The 25,172-nt window shown below is 36.3% G+C and overlaps 1 protein-coding gene across 24 annotated transcripts in view; it reads right to left on the minus strand.

Annotated features, from left to right (window-relative positions):
• The window catches only part of KIAA1109 (KIAA1109 ortholog), a 115,357-nt gene that overhangs the window by 82,075 nt on the left and 8,110 nt on the right, over positions 1–25,172 (minus strand). For 15 of the 24 annotated variants that reach the window (XM_030480749.1, XM_030480754.1, XM_030480750.1 and 12 more), the window contains 15 exons: positions 22,760–22,876; positions 20,863–20,941; positions 20,124–20,188; positions 15,689–15,875; positions 14,455–14,536; positions 13,652–13,845; positions 9,170–9,249; positions 7,915–8,065; positions 5,807–5,963; positions 5,518–5,596; positions 4,631–4,722; positions 3,632–3,749; positions 2,366–2,521; positions 1,281–1,378; positions 144–322 (listed from right to left, as the gene is read on the minus strand). In XM_030480749.1, the coding sequence (XP_030336609.1) occupies positions 144–322; positions 1,281–1,378; positions 2,366–2,521; positions 3,632–3,749; positions 4,631–4,722; positions 5,518–5,596; positions 5,807–5,963; positions 7,915–8,065; positions 9,170–9,249; positions 13,652–13,845; positions 14,455–14,536; positions 15,689–15,875; positions 20,124–20,188; positions 20,863–20,941; positions 22,760–22,876 (1,834 nt within the window). The other 9 variants (XM_030480759.1, XM_030480766.1, XM_030480755.1 and 6 more) reach the window with 9 other exon arrangements.

The raw sequence follows: 25,172 nt of genomic DNA on the forward strand, positions 1-25,172 counted from the left end.
AAAAGAAACAGAACACCTATTTGAAGGACAATAGTTTCATTAAATATCTTTCGTAAACATAGGAGGTTGCTTTCATCCAAACTAAATAAGGAAATATGAAGAGCCAATATAAATACATTAATAAACACCACAATAAAACTCACTCTTCTTGAGTAATGTTCCTCCATTTGGGTTTGCCCGTTTTCTGACCACTTTGACATTCAGCAGAAATACAAGATTCAGGACTTATTTTATTTGGCTGACAATCTTTCACCAACATAAAAAGGGAATATTTACTAGGATGACAATCTGGTAGATACAAATGAAGATCAACATCTTCTCCCTAAAAATCAAACATCAGTAACAAAAAGTTTCATTTACATTCACTTTATGCATAATGCACATGCTGTTTGCATGCTTATATGTACCATCATCTTCACTTTACAGCCAAAGGTAGGCAAGAAATCTCAATATTGACATGTGATTGCTGACCACAGCTCCCACACACCTTAGCAATGTGTTAAACAAAGAGGCATGGCTTTTACTGATGCCTCTTCTGTTGTTCAAGCCGTACTGCAAAAGTTAAGTGACTAGCCCAAGGCTGCCCTACAAATCAACTAAACCATATTTTTAAAAAAATTAAAAAAACAATAGAGAAAACATTGCTTTCTTTGCTATCAAATTATACCAAATTACCAACATCACCATCAACTAGTTTTTTTTATTTTCAGTAGCAGCAGATTGCTTCTGTTTCAGTGAAGTGGTAGAGTCTCTCAAAGAATTAGCTGCATCTGTTACAAACACTTTATCATCACCACTTATTCTACAGAAACTCTTAAAAATCTGGAAGATGGCTTTCCAAAAAGGTTCAGGCTACCCATTCCAGTGTTTGATTTTTAGCTTTGAACATACATTAGATTTTCACGCTTTCTAAATAAATGGGAACAGACTTCCAAGTGATAAGTACATACACAGATACACAGTCTATGTAGTAAATATACATACTGTGTGTGCATATGTATGAAGCATATGTGTACATATATTTTTAAAATATATTTTTATTTGTCTTTGTGTAATATATATATATATGTATATATATAATTAAACCAGCCTATGATTGAATACTTCATATAAGTAACTGAAACCATTTACCTCCGGTTACTTCAAGAAAAATTCTATGAGCTGGAGGTGAAAAAGAGAATTTTTCTTTCAGGAAAGAGTTTATTCAAAATCTGCTGAAGAAGGCAGGGAAACTACCTTGCATTTCTAAGACAAAAGGGGCAAGGGGGGGAAGAACTTACCCTTAAAGAGAATCTAGTATTGCATGTGGTTGGAACAAAGTCCGTGAAAGGCAGAGAGAAAACAATGTTCAATGTTTCTCCACAAGCTGCTAGATAAACTGAGACAAGAGGAAAAATAAAACAAAATATCTGTAAAAATTACTCCCTATTTTGTTCTTAGAAAAATTATCAAACTTACACGTAAAAATAATGAAAATATATTCAAGAACTCATGACAAAGGAAATTGCCATTTTAACTACTGTGTATTCAGAGTACATCGTACCAAGTTATCCTGAAGGTGCTTACTCCCTACAGCTTGTCCTTTGTAGAAAGGCACCGTACGTGGCACAATGAAATTGTAACCAGACAATAAAAACAACTGGACTATTACCTTATGACTGACTTCATTGCTTCACACACTGTTTTTTAGGCAAAAAAAAAAAACCAAACCACACTGAAAGTTCCTCAGGGTTCTGATGAATTAGTGAGCCTTATTTTTAACTAGAACACGACTTTATGATTTTTTAATTCACCATCCTCTTTCTATGCTGAAATTGTAAGATTCTACTACGGTGTAAACCACTGAGATACATATAAAGCAAAGTGCACCTTAATCAAAGGTTTGGCTTTCTGAAATGTACCTCTTAGTTTTGTCTAGATTTAGCGGCCTTATCTCCTATTCTGAAATGAACAGAAAACAAACATTTCTAGTTGTATGGAGTTCAAATGGTATTTTTACAACCTTACTTAAAAAATTTACTCTCAAGTTCATGTTTTCTCGTAGCCTACTGAATATATGTCAAGACCTCACGGATGCTCTCTGCAAATGCTTGTAGTAAATCATAGACTCAAAGGATCTTGAAAAATGAATGCTAAAAAATGATATAGAACTGCACCGTCCCCCAAAAAAACATATGCATTTGTACAAAGTAAGTTAGAACTTAAAACAGTTTTAGGACAGTTTATGCACATAGTTTGCACTAGCAAAATGTTTTATCACTGAATACACATTTTTCTAGTAAAATTTTATAATTACTGTACTCTCCCATTTTGAGTGTATTTTTTGCAGCTTGTACTCTTCTTCCAAATCAAAAAGTGTTCTCACCATTCTCTTGCTGTTTGGTGGAACAGTCAATCCAGTTGTGTTGATTTGCTGCCCAAATCATTTCAAATTGATGAAACATGACTTTGAAGTTCCACATATAAGGGACGAATGAAAAGATATCAGGTGCGCTATCGCTGGACCAGTCTTGGATCAAATCTAAACCCATGTAAAGTAATAAAAGACAAGTCAGTAGCAATCAAGTGAGAGATTTCTTCTTTTAAGTTTTTGGCTTTTCATAAATTGCCTATCTTAGTCACTTGCTCCTTTACAGAAAAAGAAAAATGAGAACAATACACAGCACGCATTTCTCAGGCAGATACTCCACAAACACTTGCTGTGAGTCCATATCCTATTTCTCACCTGCTTTTTCAGTTGTAAAGCCATAGGTTTAATTAAGTTTTCATGTTTAGTTTTGTTCAGTAGCAATTTTACACATTGACCTAAAAGCATTGGACTACCAACTGCTCTCCTCTGGTTTTCCGCTCTGATACTCTGAATGTGTACATTAGTAATATATTCTAATTCAGCAAAACAGTGTTGTTGCAGAAGTTCCTGTTTGCTTTGAATAGATCGGTAGACTATGCTGTGTACTGCAACACTAAACAGATAATGGCTCCGGCCTCATCAGAAGGATAACTTTATTAGCATGGCACTATGACTGCAGTAATCAACCCTTCCTCCCAGCAGGACTAATTAGCCCAAGCAGTGCCACATTGATGGGGCTATATTCTTTCTATTACTGTAGCTGAAAATTTCAGCAACAGTTTGGTGATGCTGTATCGCATTATACTGCCTTGTGCACACGTATTCTTCCTCACAGCCAAAATCCTAAGGAGCAAATTACTTTCTCTCATCATCTGTCAGCCATAGGGACATGACCTAAAACTTAAGTGGCTGAAAATCAGTCAGCCAAAGAGAGAGATTTCAGAGAAATCAACACCCTAGGTGACAAATACTAAACAAGTCAATAGATCTGATAGGAATAAATTAATGTGAAATTTAAGATCACTTAACATAACTGCAGATCAAATTCAGTTTAGATGTTAGAAAATTAAATCATTTGGTATCTCTACTCAAATATACGAATATCATGTACTTAGACACAGGCAACAGAAAACATCAGAATCTTTGTTGTTAAAAATAATTACTTGTGCTAAATGCAAGAAATCAGAGTACCTGACCTTGTACACCTTTGCAAAATTTGAAAAGAAATTCTAAAGAAAGAATATTTAATTTGATATGTAATTAATTTAGTAAAGTAGTTACCTGTAAAGAAGCTTTTCTGAGCAAAGATAAAATGATAGGTTGCTTTATAAACCTCAAGTTCGCATTGCCATGTCTGTGGCATGTTCCATATCCGGGGATAGCTGGCATTAATATGAAACTGTGAACAAGATATTGAAGCATCAGAATTACAATTAAAGCATACAATGCTTGACCCTGTAAGCTCAGCAGTTTTCACATATGTACTCTGCTGAATAATTAAAACTGTTTTCCTGCTGGGATGAACAGAAGGCCTCTCCAGCTCCTTAATAATTTAATCTCTCTCTCTTCCTGTGCTTGAAGGTCAAGCATTAGTGTATTAATTTATCTGGAAAGGTATATTATGAACTTCTGATACATCTTTTGCAGTAGACATACCATGCAATTTATAAACTAAAAGTTTAATTCAAAGTCTCACTGTTTACAGTACATTACAGATAAAATCCCTCAGAATATAGTATTTTTCAACCACTGATATAATGCTCATATTTAACATTAAAAACATCACTCTCATAAAAAACAGAAAGGTAATCTACAGAATTGCAGTACTGCAGAAGTGAAGCACTGCAAACAAAAGAATAATGCAGTATTAAATCTGTCTCAACTAGTTTAACCACTCTGAAGTATTTTTAAGTACTTATGCACACACATTCTGTAGCACAGCTAGCGAGTGTAATAATTTATTAAGTTAAGCCTATATGAAGACATGGCTACGGAATAAACGAGGCAAGATTTGTAAGTGGTACTCCAATCCCTCCACTGCTTTCATAACACATACAACTTGGCATATAAATTATGTTAAGTCACTGAAAGTTACACACATGTATAGTCATGTGTGTATGTATCAGTTTCTTACATAGTAAGGTTTTGCAAAATACGTTCAAAAGGCATATTTCTATATCGTTTAAGAATCTAAAGAACTGCCCCACAGACAAATAAATGTGTTCTTTTATTAAAAATCCTCTAGAGATTGAAGCTTTGTGCTTACTAATGCAAACTTACAGCTAGCATTTCAGCTTCTAAGAGAGTCCGGTACTGCATACTGCTTGTGGCATCAACATGTAGAAGCTGCCCTTTAATTGTAGGTGAATAGCCTAGCACACAGAAGATATAAAACACAGTCATTCAGACATAAGAGTTACACAAATACTTACATAATTCTCAACAGGGATTTCAGCATTCCACTAACAATCAAGAATTACCATAATAGAGATTAGTACTATAATAGTTCTATCATCTACTGTTTGTCAACAAAGAGCTTAACATATTCTGCCTTCACATAGCAGAGGTGACAGAATTCTTCTTGCTGGGTCTGGAAATGCTCAGTTTCTGGAGATCTTGGTCTAAGTTACAGAATAAAACTCAAAATGCCAGAAGGAATCAAGAGAACAAACAATTTAGCAAAGGGCTTCAAACCAGCCAACAAGATGAGTAAATGCAGATAACATATATATAACTTTACATTGATCTCCACTTCATCTTGGATTTTGGAGTTAGTTTTGTTTAAATTAACTACTATTATTTGTCATAACATATCTCAGCATGATTCAACTACTACACTAATCCTACTGAAGAATTCTTCCTGCTTTGAGCCGACAATGTCATCTGCTTCAATAGATACACGTTTAAATGATACACTATCTAGTAGTTAAGGAATTTGTGTTTCCTAACCCAAACAAAACATGAAGGTAACTTAACTATTTAAGTATGTACATACTTTAATATCTTGCAATGAAATGTATAAGGAAATACTTTTTGTTCTTTTACGTAAGAATACACATCTCATAGCCATGAAGGAAAACACTATAAGACATTGACACACATAGTCATTAAGATAACTGTTCAGAAAAAAACACTAGGAAAACAAATTAAGCTTAGCATTAACTCACCATTTTCACCTACTGTCATGGGAATATTGATTTCCAAATATGATCCTGCACCAACATTTACATGTACAGCATTAGTTTCCTGTATTGCAAGAAAGACAAACAGTCCAAACATTATTTCTAGGCTTGCTGCATCAGTGTACTTTCTGCCTCTGACTGAAAGACAAGTCACCTACCTTTTAAAACCATACCTTTGTAATAAACACCTGAGACAAGTAAAAATATGCACAACCAAGAACCACAGTGTAATCACATAGACAAATTATTTTCTAGATGTGTTTTCATTATTTACCCTATTTTTGGTAAAAAGCAAATCGATGGTGGCATCTGCAATAATATTCATCCGCAGTTCAAAAGCAAGAATCTGTCTTGGTTTCCCAGGCTGAGCAATTTCTGAGACTTTCATAACTTGGTAGTCTGGTGGGAAGAAAAACTTCCACAAGCAATCCCTAATGGGGAGGAAGAAAAAAAACCAAACACACAAAAACAAGAGAGTTGGTTTTATTCACAGAAGAAATACATGTGTATTTTTACATATTTATGCATCTACTTGAATCACTTATTTTCCAGTTAGCTGAGTCTTTACACAATCACTGGATGTGATAAGAAAAAACGTTTGTTTAAAGTCATAGGAGCCTTCCAACTCATTACTGAAATCTCCAAAATTTTCCATGACAAGAAGTGACTTTCGGATGAAAGCCATAAATGGACAGACCATAAATGATTCACAACAAACATATTTTAATTCAGATGGCAAACAAGCTATGTCTTTCTTCTTATTCCTAATCTTTGATTTACAAATCTACTACAAAAACACAGTAGGAAGTAATCTGTTTATCACAGAATTGTTACAGAATCACAGAATTATGAGGGTTGGAAGGGACCTCTGAAGATCATCTAGTCCAACCCCAGATGCTCTGGTTTGTGCATAAATAATTGACCTAATGCCCAGCAGTAAACAAAATACAACACTTTAGTACCTCAGAATGAGAGTGACATGAAACCTACATTTCTGCAAACTTGTGTCTGAACATGCAACTACATGAAAGGAAAGCCACAGTGATGAAGCATAAATAGCATAGCTCATATAGGTCTGAAGGAGGTGGAAGTAAGTCTTTAAGGGGGGTAGCAGTTTCCTGCACCCAGCACCAGACCATTATAGCAGCCTAAAAGGTTAAGGAAAAAAAAGAAAAGGAGCAAAACAACCCAAAAACCACCACATACACACCTCCCCCCCCAAACACCACACAACATACTGTCCAAATCCTGGGGAAACCCAAGATTTTACCTCGTGATGTATTAAAGGTCAGTATTTGTAGAAGTTTTTATATGAATTGAGATTACCAAAAGACCACAGAACTACAAATCTGTGATTCTAAAATATTCTGGTACTTTCCAAAATTCTGTCTTCTATCCACAGCACAATGTGAAAATGTTCCCAAGTATGTATCTATGAACTCTACACACTCTGCATAGGCACAAACCACCTTCTGCCTAGCCAGTTAAAACTATAAAAAGCACACCATCACAGAGCGAGCTTTCTTGGGAGTATTAAAAATATCATTAACGATTCACTGACTTAATGTTCCTAGCAACGGACTGTTCTGGAAACTGGCATTTTCTCTTAAACTCTCTAAGACACTGTCGTATCTAATGACTACTCCGTGGTCTGCCATCCTCACACTCCTAAGCAACAGTTAATCATAATATTTTCACAGGAGAATTAATGGACGCCAAAAGAAGTATCAAATCTGTAATTAATAGGGGAAAAGAGGGAAAGCACTGATTATGTCACGTCTACTTAATAGTCCTTTACTCTCTAAACAATCCTATTGTCTCCACCACAAATAATCGAGCGCAAAACATCAAGGCCTAAGTGAAGAAGAGTAGTAGAGCTCTGGCCCAATATCCTGTCACTAAAATACCTGGATAATAAATACTTTTGAGACTGCATCAAGAATTTGATTCTCCTAAAGCAGGGACAAAAGATTCCCCCTCATTATTTCTGTAGCCAGATTCGTACTTCCAAAAAATTTTCTCATCAATATACAGTGTATTCCTATCCATGAGCTAATAGAAGCTTGTCAAGTATTAAGTAACCAATAAAAGGTTAAACGCTTAGGTATCTAACACTTGATAAATAGTAAAACTAGTCTGTTCACAAAAAATAGGAGCATAATTTATTAATTTAATAACAAAAATTCACTGAGTGATCCTACCTTTGGAAGGCCAACAAGATAAGCAACAATGAATTTACTAAACCTAAACTCCTTCTAGACTTCCTGGTCTGCCCCACACAAACTAGAAGTCTGAGCCATTGCACACTGGAAACTTTAGAATGCTTTCTCAGTAATAATATACATTAAAGATTAAAATTAAAGATGTAAATCATGGTGATACCTCTGCCTATCAGCCCAAGGTCCATAGTTGAAGTCTGTTCCTTTTCCACAAACAATGTCCAAACCCCAACATGGTGGCAGATCCTGTAACTTGCTGTCTTCGTTGTTTGATTCTCCATCATTACTTTCCTCTGTCTCCTCTGGTACAAGACCTATATTACATAATATAATAAACAGATTATTAAAGGAAGCTGTTCCAAATTAGCATGAAAAATGTTTACTAAGCACATGACAATTAACATGTCCTTATGTCAGTTTTATTTGGGACCACTACACTATATAAATATCAAGCCACAATTCAGTGCAGACTCCCAGTGAATATGGGAGTGAACACAGCAAGAACAAGACCAAGACCAAATATTGTTGTGATTTCCTGAAGCGCTGCTCACTGATGTCAGGGAAATGCTGACATACACAGCAGTTTTGTCTTTTAAATATGCTTTTTACCAATGCAAGCTTTCATACATCCACATTTACTTCCGAATCCTACTTATAAACCAAGTTTCCAAAATCGTCACCTATCCTACCAGCATGCATCATTATTGAATGTGTCACCTTTGTTCAAGATTCAGGCAATACTTTAAGTGGAGTCAGAGCAAAAGCTTTTGCAAACCAAAAGAACTCCAGCAAAATAAATTGGTAATATAACACACCGGATTTAAAGTGAAAAAGACAAACACCACAATATTCAGAAACAGATGCATCAAATAAATTTCCCAAACCCCCCAGTAGGTGTTAACTATAAATCATCCCCACTCTTGAAATACTTTTGGAAACCTACATCATTTATGATTACAGCTTAAAACACAACTTGTTTCAAGAATACATATCAAGATTAATTGCGTCTATGTTGCATATAGACCTGCAGAAGGCATTGCTGACAGAGTACCTACATCTATATAAAACTACTCACTGATAAAAACATTAGTTCTACATACCCAGTTATTTCATCCATGGAATTCCCCAGACCTTTTACATGAAACGGTTTAGAAGTTGAACACAGCTCGAAATTTCACTACCTTCTAAATATGAAACACATGAACTCTCCCCTCCTTGTTTCAGGGGCATTTTAGTTCATTTGCAGAAAAAATAACTTACTAACACCTTTATTGGCTCCAAAACATCACAATAACTCTTTCAGCATAGAGATTTTTCAGCATTGAAAAAAACAGAAGAAATTGCCTAGCAAATCCAGACAATAAACATGTAGTCTTCCTATTGCTTAAAATTTTATCTTTGTATTCAACAGAAGGTACCTGGTTCATCCATATAATAATAGATATCAACATCATTGGACTGCATTACAACAAAACCTTCACCCATCAGCCTCGGTGGTCTGTAAATGGAAAAGAGTGCAAAATAAAGATTAAAAATGCACTGAGATCAAACTTTATGAATTCAAGTAATTTTAAATCCAACATATGAAGCATAATGGAAGAGATTACATAGCTCATGCTCACTTGTAGCTTCTTAGCAGTACATATGTAACAATGGAATCATCAATAAAACTGTTACCTGTATCATGCCAGCCAACAGTGGGGATACAGTGTATGTGGTACCTGACCAAGACACCAGCTCTATACATCTACATAGGTCTTGCTCCCTTACCTTATCTGCCAGGCACTGGTCTTGTCCCACTACCAGAAGGGTGGACAGAATAGACAGAAGTGCCTGAAACACACTGCAGTCTGTCCAAATGCAGCTGTTTGTAAGTTAAATTCAAAGTGCAGGTTATAAACTCAGTTGTTCTCCTTCCCTCCCTATCACACTGCAATTCCTGGTCTATCTGCTAGCTCAGACTAAACGAGCTTCTGAAAACAAACACTGTGAATATTCAAGTCTATCTGATCTCAAGTCTCCTATCAAAAAGGCAGCTGTCATATTGCCAGGCTATATCTACCCTGCTGTGCAAAAAATACTTGATCATTACATTATTATTATTGTTACATAAAGTATCTTTAAAATTTAGTTAACTCAAGCACAAAAATACCAGGTTCCTCTCCACAAAGACATTTCTCGGGTATTATAAACCACAACCAACTATGAAAGTTTTACTTTCAAAGTTTCTTTCCATCGGGAGTTCTTTTCTCCTTGTCCTAAATTGTTCTTTCGCCTGCTAATTGTTTTCTTTCTAAAATAGCACTCTAAACCAAAGGGACAAGACATCTTCAGTAATTAGACCATTAGCTTAAAAAAAGGAAAAAAAAAAACCCAACCCAAAACCTGTTGTTCCTCAGCAACATTTCCCTCAATATAAAAGGACCTAAGTGATAGAACTAAGACACGAAACACTTCTCCTAACACTTTTATATCTGTATATTGCAATCTCCTTCTTACAGTGTTACTGCACGTTAATTTATAACAGTTCATAGTAATAATAATCATAATGTGAAAGTTCTATTTTTACTGAAAGACATTTTTTCCACTTTTGTAAGTTGTCAGTTCTTTGCAGAAAAAGAAAACTCCAGTGACAGAAATACAAGGTCTAAGCGTGTGACCTGTTAGAAGAACATTGCCCATTTTACCACAGCTCTTTCCAAGTGCAGGAAAGCTTGGAAAATATGGGAGACAGCAGACGCAGAGCTCACATACTGGCAGAAGTTCTTGAAAAGCAACAGAGCAGGAACCTTGAAATCAATTTTACTTTGAGAGTAACAACAGCAGTGAAAGATTAAGTACTTTCTATTCACTTCCAGTTTTCCAATTTTTTTTTCTGCCCGAAATTGTTTCAGTAGAAATTTTTTTTCATTTGTAGAAAAAGATAACTTATAAACTTGAGATGCAATGAAATGCAAACGGAGCAAGATGTGAAAAAAATTGTTTAGCGGTTCAGCTACAGAAGTGGGAATGAAAGCTTTTATAGAGATCTAAATTGTAGTTCATGGGAAGAGCTCAGTTTATTCTGCCCACACTCCGCAACAGGCACGCACAGGTTAGCAGGACTGAAAAGCACGCCATGGCACAACAGCATGAGTTACTAACTTTGGCCTCTCAAGCTGAGCATACCAGCAATAGTATGCTCAGAGGAAGCCTCTCTGCTTTGTAATGCAAGAGAGGTGAAGCTCACAACACAACCAGCTGCAAAACTTAGGAGCCTGACGGTAACTTCTTCGGCCAGCACAACCATTTCTCATTGTCTGACTATACCCCCATTGAGGCACACTGCAAGGCAAAGGCTGCATCTTGTTTCAGCAACTCAGCATTCCTCCATGAAGGTCAGGCAGCCTCTGCGCGAGCTGGCCCATCTGTGATGGCAAACGTTTCTTAGTCCCTGCTGCTCTATCTGGTGTGTGTTTTATTCTGTGACATACAGAATGCTACATCCATTTCACATAAGTGCATTACCCTCTCTAGCAGCACAGAGTACATAGATCTTGAAACACTATATACAAATTTACCTAAGCCTACAGAAATACATTGGAGAAGCTACATTACTGTTTTAATAAAACCTACTCTAAAGTATGAATGCATAGGGCAGATTTAACAATTGGTTACTTCTGCCTTTTTAATAGCATTTACTTATACTGACTTAGAATAATTAATAACATTGTTTTAATCTAAAACACTATCTTCAAGTAGAATCACAAAGAGTTTTTAAACTAAGTCTTCTTAAAGATGAACAATTGGACTTAACTACACAGCCTAGCAGAAACTGTCATTTAGCTGTATGAAAGAGAGAAGTATCTACAGGAAAGCTTTAATTGCTGACAGAAAGAACGGCTGAATCCTTCTGCCAAACACCCACTGCTGTGTCATCCTCATCACCTTTGCCATACTCCACTTTCTAGAGGAAAGCTATGAGGTTTTACACTCATGGAAGTGGAGGGAGAGTCAAAAAACACCCCACCACCAAACCACCACATGGTAGCTAATCTCAGTCCTTGTCATCCCATTCTCTCAGCGTACATCTAGGTGGTAGAACCCTAGAAACCTCACCACAGGCCATTTGCAAATCAGATAATGATCATGAATGATAATGAGATTTTCATCATTAAAAAATATTTCCGAATATCCATCCTAAACTTCCACTTTGAGCCTGCTGACTTCGTCACTGCTCTCCAAGCTTGTTCTGCTTTGATCTGTTTTTCCTAGCACAATTTTTTTTTTTTCCCTTGGGTTTTGGAGGATTTATTTGCAGAAAGTGACGGAGGTGTTGAGATGTTTTTCTGTAATATAATATGACAGTTTTCAAAGCGGGTTTTTGATGTTTGTATTGATTAGTCAATCTGCCACAAATTTCATCAATTCACTTAGCTGGTTTTTATATGTGCATTGCCTGCAGAAATTTCTGAAAGTTAAGACACCCAGCTTAATTTTTAGCCAAAGCAGCATAAAAGGACATGCTCTAAATATTCAAACATTCCCCGTTTCCAATGAACTGGGTCATTTGTGGAATCCAGACAGTAAATTAGGGCATGTTTTCTGCACATATGCTATCCTTCAGCCATCAGGAGCTTCAGGGATGGTAACAGCATAAAAAGAAAATACTTAGCGGAAGCAGGAGAAAAAGCTAATAGTTTGAGTGTCTTAATCCTATTTTGCTTTAATCTTGTTTGTTTTCAATATTAGTTGGAAAATTTCCTTTGTCATCATGTTGGAAGAGTAAGATTCAAAGAACATCCACAGAATGTTCTTCGAAAACATATAAAGATATATAGACAGCAGTATTTGCCTGATACGGAGCCAATTAAGGCACAGACAAATAACATACAGTTTATTTCCAAAAATCATAATTCATTCTCTGAATATTGTTGCTTAGGAGGTATAAAATAGGTATAATCATTTTACATGAACTCATACATGCAATTGTCCAAGGATAGATTATTTTTTGTTGAGCAAATAACACCTGTGAAGGACTTCGAAATGTAACATTTTGCCCAAATTATCTGTTTAATATATAATGTTGTAAGCATTAAATAAGATAATGCAGAAAATTCTGGCCATTATGTTCACACCATATCAATCAGAAATGTTAATATAGTATGCACAGAAATGCCTGGTGGTTAAACGGTCGTAAGACAAGAATCCCAGTGTCAAATCACTTCATGTAAGCATCCTTTCTTTTGTTTGACTTCGTACCAGTTTGTTAAAGTTGCATAACCCTGCTTATGCAGAATACACAGAGGTAAAAGGATCAGCAGTCTGTCTTCAAAAGAGAACGTGATTTCTACTACTGCAAAAATGGCACAGCTTTTGCCTTTTTTTTTTTATTTTTTATTAAATATTTTCCTAACCATATGTGAATCAGCCCTACAGAAGTCAGCACCTTAAACCTTGCATTTATCCTAGAAATCTAGTGCTGTCAAAGCCTCCGTGCATCTATGGTACCTGAGTGAAGGAGAATAAAAATTGAATGCAGGATGCCCTATCCATGGAAACATTCAAGGTCAGGTTGGATGGGGCTCTGAGCAACCTGATCTAGTTGAAGATGTCCCTGCTTATTGCAGGGAGGGTGGACTAGATGACCTCTATAATCCTTTCCAACCAAAAACATTCTGTGATTCTATGATTAATCAGAGTAGAACAAACGAAATCTACAATGAAATAGAAAACCAGTACTTCTCTCCATAAATAGTTTCAAAGATCCGACATTTAAAACCCGCAGAGTTTTAAAAATGCCAACTGTCTAAACACACTAAGAAAAATAAATTAGCAGAAATACAACCAACAATCTTATCTTTGGTTTTTTTTCAAAGAAATAATAAAATAACATGGAAACAAAAGCACCCAAAACTTACTCATCATTTTGAAGACCAACATATCTTGGACTTGGAACCAGCATGACTCTAACATTTTCCAATTTTCCTTTCACAATATGCATAAATTGATCAAGGTGGCTCGAAGGTGGTTTTGTGGTATATGTCAAAAAAGCATCATCAAAGTTAATACAAAGTGTTTGTGGCTGATAATGATTCCCAAATGCCAAGCGACCCTAAATCCAAAAGAAAACCCAAATACTCGTTATACACTGCTCTTTTAAATATACGTATTTGTTTATCTATAATAATGCAGTGTAACCAGCAATATGCAAATAAAGACCATGGACAAAAGTCCTGACCCTAATTTGTGCATAATTAAAATTACTACCTTGTACATTAAACTCTCAATATTCTATCTCCTATCATCTCAATAACAATTGTCTTGGGTTTTTGTTTTGGGTTTGGGTTTTTTTTTTTTTGGAGGGGGGACATCAACTTTTAAGGAAAGTGGCCAAACATCCCTATTAAAACCAAACCACAAACACCTCCCAAAAACCCAGCAACACACCACACATTGTGCAACATCCATTACCTAGCTTAATTACTGGGTGATAGTCTTGAAATCACTACAAGTCTAAGACACAAGCATTTCCCAAAACAGAGAACATGACCATGTTTCCGTCAGGATTTATGACTCCGTCAGAGGAGTGCTGGTGGTGTCATTTAAAAACTTATTAAAAGAAGAACAAAAATTCATCAGGAATGTAAGAAAAATGAACGGTAAGCCTGATTTTTAAGCATATACCGCTAAATATTTTCATTATCAGGGTCTTTTCACTTACCGTGCTCACATTGACTTTAATGACTGGAATAAGTGATCTCCATGAAGAAGAAGGGTCTTGAGATTCTGTTTTCACTTTAACACTACAGAAAGGAAATGGGTATTATCATTTTGCCTTTTCTGCAGAAGAATTTACCAACCTTTTATTCTAGGGGGTTTCAGTGCACAGATCTCAGGGAATGTTCCTTAATACAGGGATGCCTCCTCTAAGGGACCTGCTGGCAGACTACTGCAGACTCCTCCAGAGCCTGGAAGAACAGCAGGAAAGCATACACAGCTACGCCTTGGGTACTGCTATACTGGGCTGACACAGGTAGAAAACAAGTGTTCCATGTTTAACACAGAACAATAGTTAAATAAACCTTCCTCAGGGAACTTGGTCTGTTCTAAATATTGCTATTCAGGTGTGGGATTTTTCACTTCCCAAGACACGTCCTCTCCAACAGCAGAAGTCCTTCCTGCACCTGTCAGTAAGAGCAATAAGATAAAAACATGAAGAGACTGGCTCAGCATCCCACAGCTGCCCAATATGGAATTTAGTAACAAGTACTGGCTTGGCCGGCAGCACTGGAAGGACTCAAGTCTCACCAGATCTGCTCTGCTCCTGCCAATAAATCAGTCTGGTGCAATTTTGCCCAGAGAGCGCCTTGTCATCAAACATCTGACTCCACTACACATAAGCTGGGTAGAAGAACTTCTTACAGACCCACACCATGTTTTCTGGGGTACCCCAAAAAGAGGAATAAAATAAGAAAAGAAGGGTTGTATAGCTATGCACAGACACAGACCCCCAAAAAGATGACTTGTGAAATCAGCCCAAGTTTAAAGCTCAAAAACCAGAAGTCCTCCCAACACAATATGGACCCTAACATTTTGTCTATTCAATGTCTTGAACAGCTATTACTTCTACTGAGTGATACCATTCTTATTCTGCAAGCATAATCCTCTTCAACACATGCTCCCTCTCCACATTGTACTTCAAATAGATTTTTCGACCTGTCTCTGATCATTAAACAAGAAACACTTGGTTTGTTTAGAAGTGGGTTTTAATTATTATGGTAGGAAGTCCAAGGAAAGGAAAAAGATTTAGACTGTCAGGCTTGTCAGTGCAATTTCTCTCAGATGTGCTTCAACCATTTGGCCTCCAGAGCATATGTTAACAAAACATTACCTAATTAGTTCAGCCCTTTGCAGAACAAAGCATCAACAAAACAGCAAAATGAACATTAATTTACCTTTCAAGATTTGTATGTGTTCTCTGTCTCCCATTTACTTGTGCTTTTTCATCAGCTTTCTTTGCCGGAATTATTGTGGGATCCAAGCCAAACAGTTCTTGAAGTTGTCCATAAAGCTCAGAGCGGTTGTATACATGAAATTCAAAGTCATTCACCATAATATACAGCCGTGTTTCTGCCTTTGGATCTAAATAAATAGCAGAAAGAGTTTCTAATTCTATTCCAACGTTCCCTTACAATATTTACAGTTTTTCAAATATGTACATTTTGCAAAAACAATTACAGTGAACAGTTGCTGAAGTACCTATTGAAAAGCAGTAAAACCTCCACAACATAACTACATCATTCCAAACTTGTCAATAAGATAGTTGCAGACAAAATATAAAACCTGAAAGGCATGTCACCCTTAGGTCACAATCCAAAAATAAATCCAGACAGGAGCTGCACAAAATGGTACATTAGGTTTATTTAATCTCATATATGAAAACAAACAAAAATCTCTCTGATGCACAGAACAGAAGCCTCAGTGCCAACTTCTGCTTTTTAGCACGTGTATCAGTGCTAGACCAATAAAATCTCAAAGCCCAAATAGCTTTCTCCATTTCTTCCTCTGTGGTACAGCAGGCCTGAACTGGAAAACAGATTTCTCTCACGTAGAAACAGAAAACATGAATACACGTAACTAACAAGAAGCATATTCATTTTGCACAATCGGTTGACATTTTCACTGATTTAAAATTTTAACTATAGTATCAGCTTGACTCTCTGACATTTAAAAACTAGTTCAACATCTGCTAATTGCATACAGAGCTGTTTGTGACATACTTTCACATACTTTTGCCTTAGATAGTATGACCTAATTATGTAGTTAATGTGAGGAAAAAGCTCACACAATTTCCCCCTAATTACCCAGTTGAAAGAGTGCCCGTTACACATTCACTCGAGAGACCTGAGCTGCTTTAAAACCTGATCTTTCTAAGTCAAACAGACTTTAGGAAGCTGCAGCATCAATGGTTATTACAGCAGTCCCCAGTCTGAAACTCAGGGGGTACAAACTGAAGGCAACATATCCCACAGACGCCAGAAACTAGAAAGTCAAAGTCAACACTGCTGCTGTTGTGGTCAGGGTCAGGAGAAGAAACACATCTGCCCAAGAGCCAAAGCTTACAGACACCTTCTTTACTAAATGCACCCTCTTTGCTAACAAACTCATCTGTCCCCCAGAGTTATGCATCTGTACAACACTGTCCCAACAACAGCAACTCACCTTTTACCCCTCACACCTAAATTAGCAGAAATTTACTACACATTTACTTTTTTTATAATGATACGGAAGTCTCCAGAAAGCATTGGCATCACAGTTTTCTTGAACAGGAGACAGAGAAAAGTTAATGAGCCAGTTCCAGTTCCTTCCTGTTTTCATAAAAGCACTATCAAATCTGTTTGTTGGTAATATTAACTTGCATCAATAAGATACAGGCAAAACATGACATGGACAAAGACTGGGATATACAATTGTTCACTTGGGAGATCTCAGTATCATCAAGAGCACGAATAAATGTAAATTTTCAATTCCTGGAGGCAAGTATTAGACTTCTTTAACCAAATGAAATCATATATAGTAATTAATTTCTTTAAAGGGGATTTAAAGAGACAACTATCTCTTTTTCCTAGTAACGAAAGTAATATTTGACCTCCACACACCAATTTGGTTGCCTAAGCCACTTTTGGAAAATAAAGAACAAAAAAAAGGCAAAGAAAAAGATACAAGAACATCTAGGTGTCATACAGCTAAGTGATTCAAAGAAGCACATATATAGGTCATGTAAAAGTAACTACCAGACTGATAGCAGAATACTAAAGTTTTATCAACAGTTGTTGGAAGCAAGGTGACTAACACAGCCAAGGTTCTGACATTTGCTGCCTACAGAGCTTAATCAAGATGTATTATTTATTTACTACTTATTCAAATGTTTATGTTGCACCTACCGAAATATATCAACATAAGCATCCCCACTAAATAAAACCTAACAAAAATATGAAACAAGTCACTCCTAACAATAAGACGTAGAGGAATTGGAACAGTATTTCCCCCTTCATAAAGCACCTCACAAACTAAACTATGGGGTTTTACAGTATCAAAATTGCTGATCTGCTGTGGCACCTAAACCAAGCCATCAGGGTGTGCCCTATTCACAACATAATCCTCCAACTCTTGTTCCTAAACCACTTTAATTTCTCAAATATGTACAAAACCTACTCCCAAGTCCCAGTATGGTTTAACTTAACACTCAAAGCAGGAAGACAACCCACATATTTGACATTTTCTATGAAGTTCGTTCAACATTGGTATGACATGCCTAGTACAAATGTAGCGCCTAGTACAAACATAGCACCGTGATGAAAAACAGACTGCACTTGCTAGGTCAAACTAAGGAATTTTTAAAAACCCACAGCAGGAAATGCAACTTCACTACATGTTATCAATAATCATTATCCAAACTTTTTGTAGTTCAAACCTTCTTTCCTGCAAGGAACTGTGATTAAGTGTTTATGAGAAGCATCCTCAAATTATAGCGCAACTCAAGTCTTACAGCAACATTTACTTCAAATTCCAGTGGGCAGGTAGACAATGCAACAATTTTGATAGGTCAATTTTATTCTCAGAAGAATGGTAACCAAAAAATTCTCATAGCTTTAGAACAAATGTGAAAAAAAAAACAAAAACCAAAACAACCAACCCCAAAACCGAATGCAAAGCATTTTCACATTTCCTTTTTCTGACACAAAGGCTTAATAGTAATGCTTCCTAGCATCCATTACTGTAATCTACCCTTTGATCACAAACATATATTGACTACCAGAAGTTCAATAGGAAGAGTATCCCATAAAGCATTTTGCAAATCACATACACCAGCGTGAAGGAAACTGTTCTCCAAGTTTGGCTCGGAGATTGAAGATTTTATTTTTCCCTAAAGGTTAAAAATGAAAGCATCTCTGCTAAATAATCAACATGTAAAGTGAGCAAAGCTAGTTTTCCTAGGAAAACGAGTAATTATTTAAGACAGTATTTTATTCACATTACTCTGTTGTCAGACTTATACACTTCTGACCTCCTTGGTTACTTGTATTACCCACTTGGATGTCCACTAATTATGCAGTCTTAAATGTCAGCAGAAAAAGTTAAAGCCTTAAACTACTGCCAAGCAAAAATACAATCATAAAAGACAGACAGAGCTGTCTTTATTGCATTAAGTTCAATTCAGTTTTTCATTCTGGGAGCCACTAGAGAAATACGTTCTAACTGGCAGATGAAGAAAATTCTATGAAAACCTATTAGACAATAACCTGTGGTTGGAAAAATCTAATTAACTCTAAGACTAGGTTCCACTTTTTGAATTAGTCTTCCTATGGTATGAAGAATTTTAATTGTGTCCTATCACATCAGAGGCTTAGTAATGCCTTAAAAAAAAAGAAGTGAGCAAGTCTTCCTAATTCATATCACTATATTTAACAGTGTCTTATATTTAACCTACACAACCCTACACAGTCCTACCACTGTTGAGCTGGTACTGACAAAGCAACAGCTGTACAAGCTTGCTGACAAGTCTAAGAGGTTTCACACCATCAGAGGCCACCTCCAAAGGGAAGATGGGGGAATAAAAACAACACTCTCCGAAGTTCAATGACCCTCTCAATTAGCACCCTTCTCAACTGCAGGCAGTTGCCACTGGACCTCTTTGAATTTGCAGTGGAACTGCGACGCTTCGAAAGCGAAGAGAGGCAGGAACTGAGACTTATTCAACCAGATATTGATCCTATAAATGACTAAGCACACATAACTAGGCTACTTGTGTTTTCCGCAGCTACAATTAATCTTTTGTATCATGTTAATCGTCCTTCTTCAGCCACAGATTGGAAGAAAAAAAAAAAAGAATTTTTCACACTTCCCCACTTCTATGACCACAGATGTCATCAAGACACAATTTTATCAAATACATACAATGTTAACAAATACGTACAAGAACATCCCCTACCTCTGCTAAAATACCGACACAGCGTAAGACAAACTTGAAAACTAAAATCACTTCCAGAACGTATGAAGTCTCTTATTTACCATAGGTATAAATTCAATACAGAATCAATTATGCTTAAATTACAGCTAATGAAGGCTACTATTAAGGCTAATGGTTTGCCTTAAGAAGGGTCCAAGTCCCTCAATGTATCCAGAATTTATTTCATTGTGTTATTCTTATCTACTAACACAGATTAACTCGTTAAAGGAACCCGTACCTTCTGATGATTCATTGAATTGATTCATTGTACTTCAGCTACACATTAACAAATCGATTACATGCATGTGACTGCACAAAGGAAGTATTTTTCCATAAGCTACCTGTAAACTTAAACTTTGAAACCTTTTCAAGAAACCTACCGTGCTGTTTCTGCTTAGGGTTGTACATCTTCCACCAGCGAAATATGATAAACCCGTCTTGAATTCTAACAACAAAAAAGATAAAAGCAAAGTTAAGACAGTGACCATCCAAAATCCTATGTGCAGCTGCACGACATGCTGCCTTATGCAGTGCAAAGATCTGCAGTTGCAGTAGTACACAAGCAATATCAAAGCATGAAGCGTTACAGCATGAAGTATAATATTATACCGTTACTGCATTAGCTGAAACTTATATAAAACCCTACATCTTTTGTCCTCTCAAGGCTTTCCTAATTTAGCAGTAAGAATTAAAATTACAAACTATTCTCTAGTGTGTGGTTCATGAAACAAATTATTCTGAATTCCAGTAAATAAATGCAAAGTACTGGGCCAAAATGAATCTTCCAGACTTAAGAGCAGAGGCATGCGGGAGTGAAAGACACTAATGATAAAACAGTTCTCCTTCAAACTTTAAAGTGTTTTCTTTTGCAAATACTAAGGACAACTAGAATCTTACCCGTACTCACCTCCAACTGATAACTCTCAAAGAGCAAATGAGCTAACAAGTATCTAAGAATGTCTAAAAACTGCCATTAAAAAAGTCGGTTTATTTTTAACATTTATAAATATATTTATTGCTCATTTGTAAGACAGTATTTCAACATGCATTTTTTAGACACACACATATACTGTATTTGCAATCACTTTTTAGAAGAGTGACTCTCTTGGAAATCTGTACCTGATAGACATGTCTTCTGTGATGAAATAGATTTCACGAACCATGACTTTTCCAGACAGCACAGAGAACGAAAAGGAACCTAGCATGAAAAGAAATGTTTATCAGACATTAGCTTGAAGTTGTTAATGCTTTATTTTCTGAACAGGAAGAATATAGTATTCAATTATCTGAAATGGGTTTACCAGGTATCTTGAGTTTTCCCTTTGAAACCACAAGATTTTCAGAGGAGAAGGAAAGTCAGACATTCAGAACTTAAAAAAGTACAGAGCTCTAAAAGGTGCCGGTTTGGCATCACCCAAGAACACAACCAACCCCCTGAAACACACTAGTCACACAGGAACCTTCAGGTGCCTTGGGAGCTTATGAAAACAGCCTGGAAAGCTATTTTGGACATTTATACTATCAAGTCATTGTATGCAAGACCATAATTAGAGAAATAAAGATTCCTGACAAAATAATTTTTCATATTTTAAATGGCTACAAAATTTTCAGCCCAATTATTATGATAAATTGTGTTTACTGCAGAAAGGGCTAATAAGCATGAAAAGACAAGCAGGTAATGCAATAGTATTTTTCCTAAGGCTTTTCACCTCACCCACAGAAAATTAAGCAAACCATGATTTAAAAAGAAAAAAAAAACCAAAACAAAACAAAAAACCACTGATCAATTGAAGCCAAAGCGTAAATCATAGAATTTAATGTTATGTTCTTCTTCCTGATTAAGATTATAAAGAATACCATATATTTGGCCAGCTATGTCCAGCTGTCTTTACTTCATAGCAATTTCACCAAGAAATTTTAGTAAAAGCCTATAGATCAACCGTAGCTGCCAATAACTGTTTCAGTTATACTGCTGTTCAAAAAGGTGGATTTTAAGGTGATTTGGACCACAGTTCTCAAATTCTTGAGACATAAGCAAATTATTGCAGGGGTCTCTTTGGCAGGCAAGTGTGAGTGAGATTTTTTGGGTTTAAGTTTTCACTGCAATTACGATCAACAGTTGCAGAAAAAGTCATTGTTATTCAGACAAGCAGACAAAGGAAGACATGGAAGAATAAGTGAAAGAAAATTAAAAGTATGATCCAAGTGAGGTTGTAGGATACAGCCCTCTGGGACCCAGCACCAGATATTTCTGTAATGTGGGTGAGTGCCCAAGTGATTTGTACTGACCTGTTTTATTCAAAAATGTTTTAAAATATTTAAAAAAAAAAAAAGTTAATGGATTTTGATGCAAATGCTCTAGCCAATATAAACTCTATATACAGTCACAGTATGGATTTAACATGATCAGTTGTTCTGAGAGCTTATTTAGAAAGCAAGGACACTGCCATAATATGGAGTCAAGGCTTGAGACTCTACTGTTCCCCTCTGAGTCTACTTCAGTGGTTGCCACTCACTTCAGATGCCATATAACCAGCCACAAAGGTGTGGGGGAGTGGGAAGTTGCACTTCTTAACACCAAATTATGAGCCAAATTCAGAAGTGGATCAGGCTGGTTGCATGGAGGACTGAGGTCAATCTTCTCCTTTTAGGACCTGACCATTACAATTACAGGGCTTTCAAAAAGGTGTAGTGGAAAATGTGCAGATTTTAAGTACACGAAGTATACAGACTAAACAAAAAAAAAAGTAAACTTGACTTCAAATTAAAAAACCTGTCAAGTGAACTTTAATATAAAATAATGAGAGACTTCAATGAAAAAGGGGGTGGTTTTCTACCTACACCAAGAATCCTCCAATAAAACACGATATTGAACTTTCTTCTTCTTAATTAAATGGTGATCATTTTCAAACTACTATAACGAAGGAATACTTTGATTTTACTTTGAGTTTTTAGCAAATGGAAGTATAATCAAAAGCAGCAGATAAACAGCAGCATTACAGCAATCATAACTTACCAATATGGATGTAGCCATGTTTATATAATCTGTTAAGAACCAATGTTAAAATGAGTCCAATGTTCCGGGAATTATAGTAAGTTAGGTAGATAATCCATCCACAAGACAATATTGTCGCTGTTGAAAGATTAAAATTAATTAAAATAGGGTTTTTTTAGTATGCTGGCCTAGATAAAAGCCTTACCTATTAAGACTATAAAGCACAACAGTGTTCTTCCTAATCTCCAAAAACTTTGAAACTGATGGGATGTTTTAACGGGTATTTTCAGATAGATGGTGTGAGAAGTGTGTGAAAAGATGGGGGGGAGAAAAAGAATGAAAAATGGGAGGCTGAGAAAAAAATACAGATTTTTTCACAGCTCTTCCATTCCCCAATATATAAACAAAAACCCCCTGTCCTCTGGAGGACCTGCAAAAGGCACCACATATTGCATTACATCCCTTATCATCCAAGCAGTTAAATTTCATAGATGGAATCATAACATGCAGTATTCCGCATGGTCATTTATTTCAAAACAGCCCAAAACAAAACACCACAAAAGTGATACTACATTCCTTTTCCACACCACAAACTGTAACTTAAATTTCTAGTTTTTCATATCTTAGCACAGGAAACAACATTATCATATCTGAAACCATCTCCTAAGCTGCTGTATCCTGAGAAAAATGTACCAGTACTGGGGTTAGCAAAAATCTGTCCGCAGTTCAAGCATGGAATTTGATAGGAAAAAAGGGAAATAGCAATCCAATGAGAAACATATTTAAGGGGAAAAAATAAAAAAAAAGAGAAAAAAAAGGTCTGGTAATCCCCAAGGTAATTTTTACTTTAGTTGATTAAGTGCTAGTAACCTATTTCTAACTACAAGGGTTCTCAAAGCTTCCAGAAGGACAAATCCAAAAGGAATGAGACTGCCAGGGAACAGACTAGTTCTAACTCACTTCACTGATAATTACCATTCTGTTTCATTCAAAGCAGAACAAGGAAGAAAGCAATTTTTTATTTTTTTTTCAATTTGAGGTATCTCCACTCATTATACTAACTGAACTTTGTAACAGAAGTTTCTCATTTATGTATACAATTCGTACTGAAAAACGCAGATTTATTGTGCCTTTTATGGGAAATCTGAAGTACAGAAAGATATGTGGGTATGATGCCTTCAGAGTTCAGATTACTCAAAAACGCACAAAAAATCCAAAACCAACCTGTCCTTTTACTGGCCTTTTGGGGTTTTTTTGCTCCAGTGGGATGCACCACTGCTTTGTAACAACTCCTGTGCTTTGCGAAAGATGAGCAGAAGGTAGAACAGAAAGATTCACATGACTTTGTCTTCTCCTCACTGGAAAATGGATCCAGGGTGGCCAAAATTCAAGTAGCTCAAACACACTTGGCATGTAAAACAAATCAAATCTGTGTGGGTGATTACCCAGGGCAGGGAGGGTTAAAGGTACACCCCAGGAAACAAACTGCTCTTGGCATTCAGTGAAGGCACACTCCAAGGACAGCGTTTACCTTCCCTCGCTTTCAGATGAGTAAGCTGCTTGCTGCTGGTCCTCTACCAGTGCAGGGAGAAAGGTGGAATGACTTGCACTCAAAGCATCTCATTCCAGTAATAAAACTTCATTTGCGATTAAAGTCCAACTAAACACTTAACTTCCAGATACTTAAAGCCAAGAAGGTACCCTCTCAAGGTGACATATACTGAGAAAAATCAGCAAACTCGTGCAGTTTCCAGGCACTACGGTCCTAATCCACTGCCCTTACCACTAGTCTCACCTCTGCCACTAATTGTAATCTTTTCTTTTCAATTACCAAATTCAATCTCCACTATTAATGACAGACTCCATAAACTCTGTTAATCTCATTATTATATTCTTGATTTTAAAAGCCTCTTCACTGAAACTACATTTCGGAAAACACATTTGAAAGTTTTACTGTACATGATTTTTAGAACTTACTCTAGCATTAAGCATCAGCTCTTTGCAGAGCATGTTCATTTCTAGAATTCACCACCTCTTTTACTGGGATTGATAGCTGATTCAGGAGAAGAAACTATCAACATCTGTTTTGTTCTCTTGTAACAGGATGCCATGCAGATGACAGCAAAGGAGGAACGGCTGCTTGAAACTGGGCCAGTTAATAAATACAACTTTAATATGAGTCTTACCTCCCAAGTGTTGCAGCGCAATTAGTATTGGAAACAGCTCTGCATTTTTTTCTTTCCAAATTACTTAAGTAGCATTACCATACTTCACTCAACAGCTGTATGACAAAAATCTTTTTTCAATGTTCTGACATAAGAAATTAGATACTGGTATGCCAGCATTTAAAGCAGCACATTTAATAGAAGCACATTTAAAAGTACACACACACACGCGCGTGCGCACGTGAAAAAAACCACATTTAACCAAAACA

This window comes from Strigops habroptila, chromosome 3 (assembly GCF_004027225.2).
Source record: "Strigops habroptila isolate Jane chromosome 3, bStrHab1.2.pri, whole genome shotgun sequence".
NCBI lineage: Eukaryota > Metazoa > Chordata > Aves > Psittaciformes > Psittacidae > Strigops > Strigops habroptila.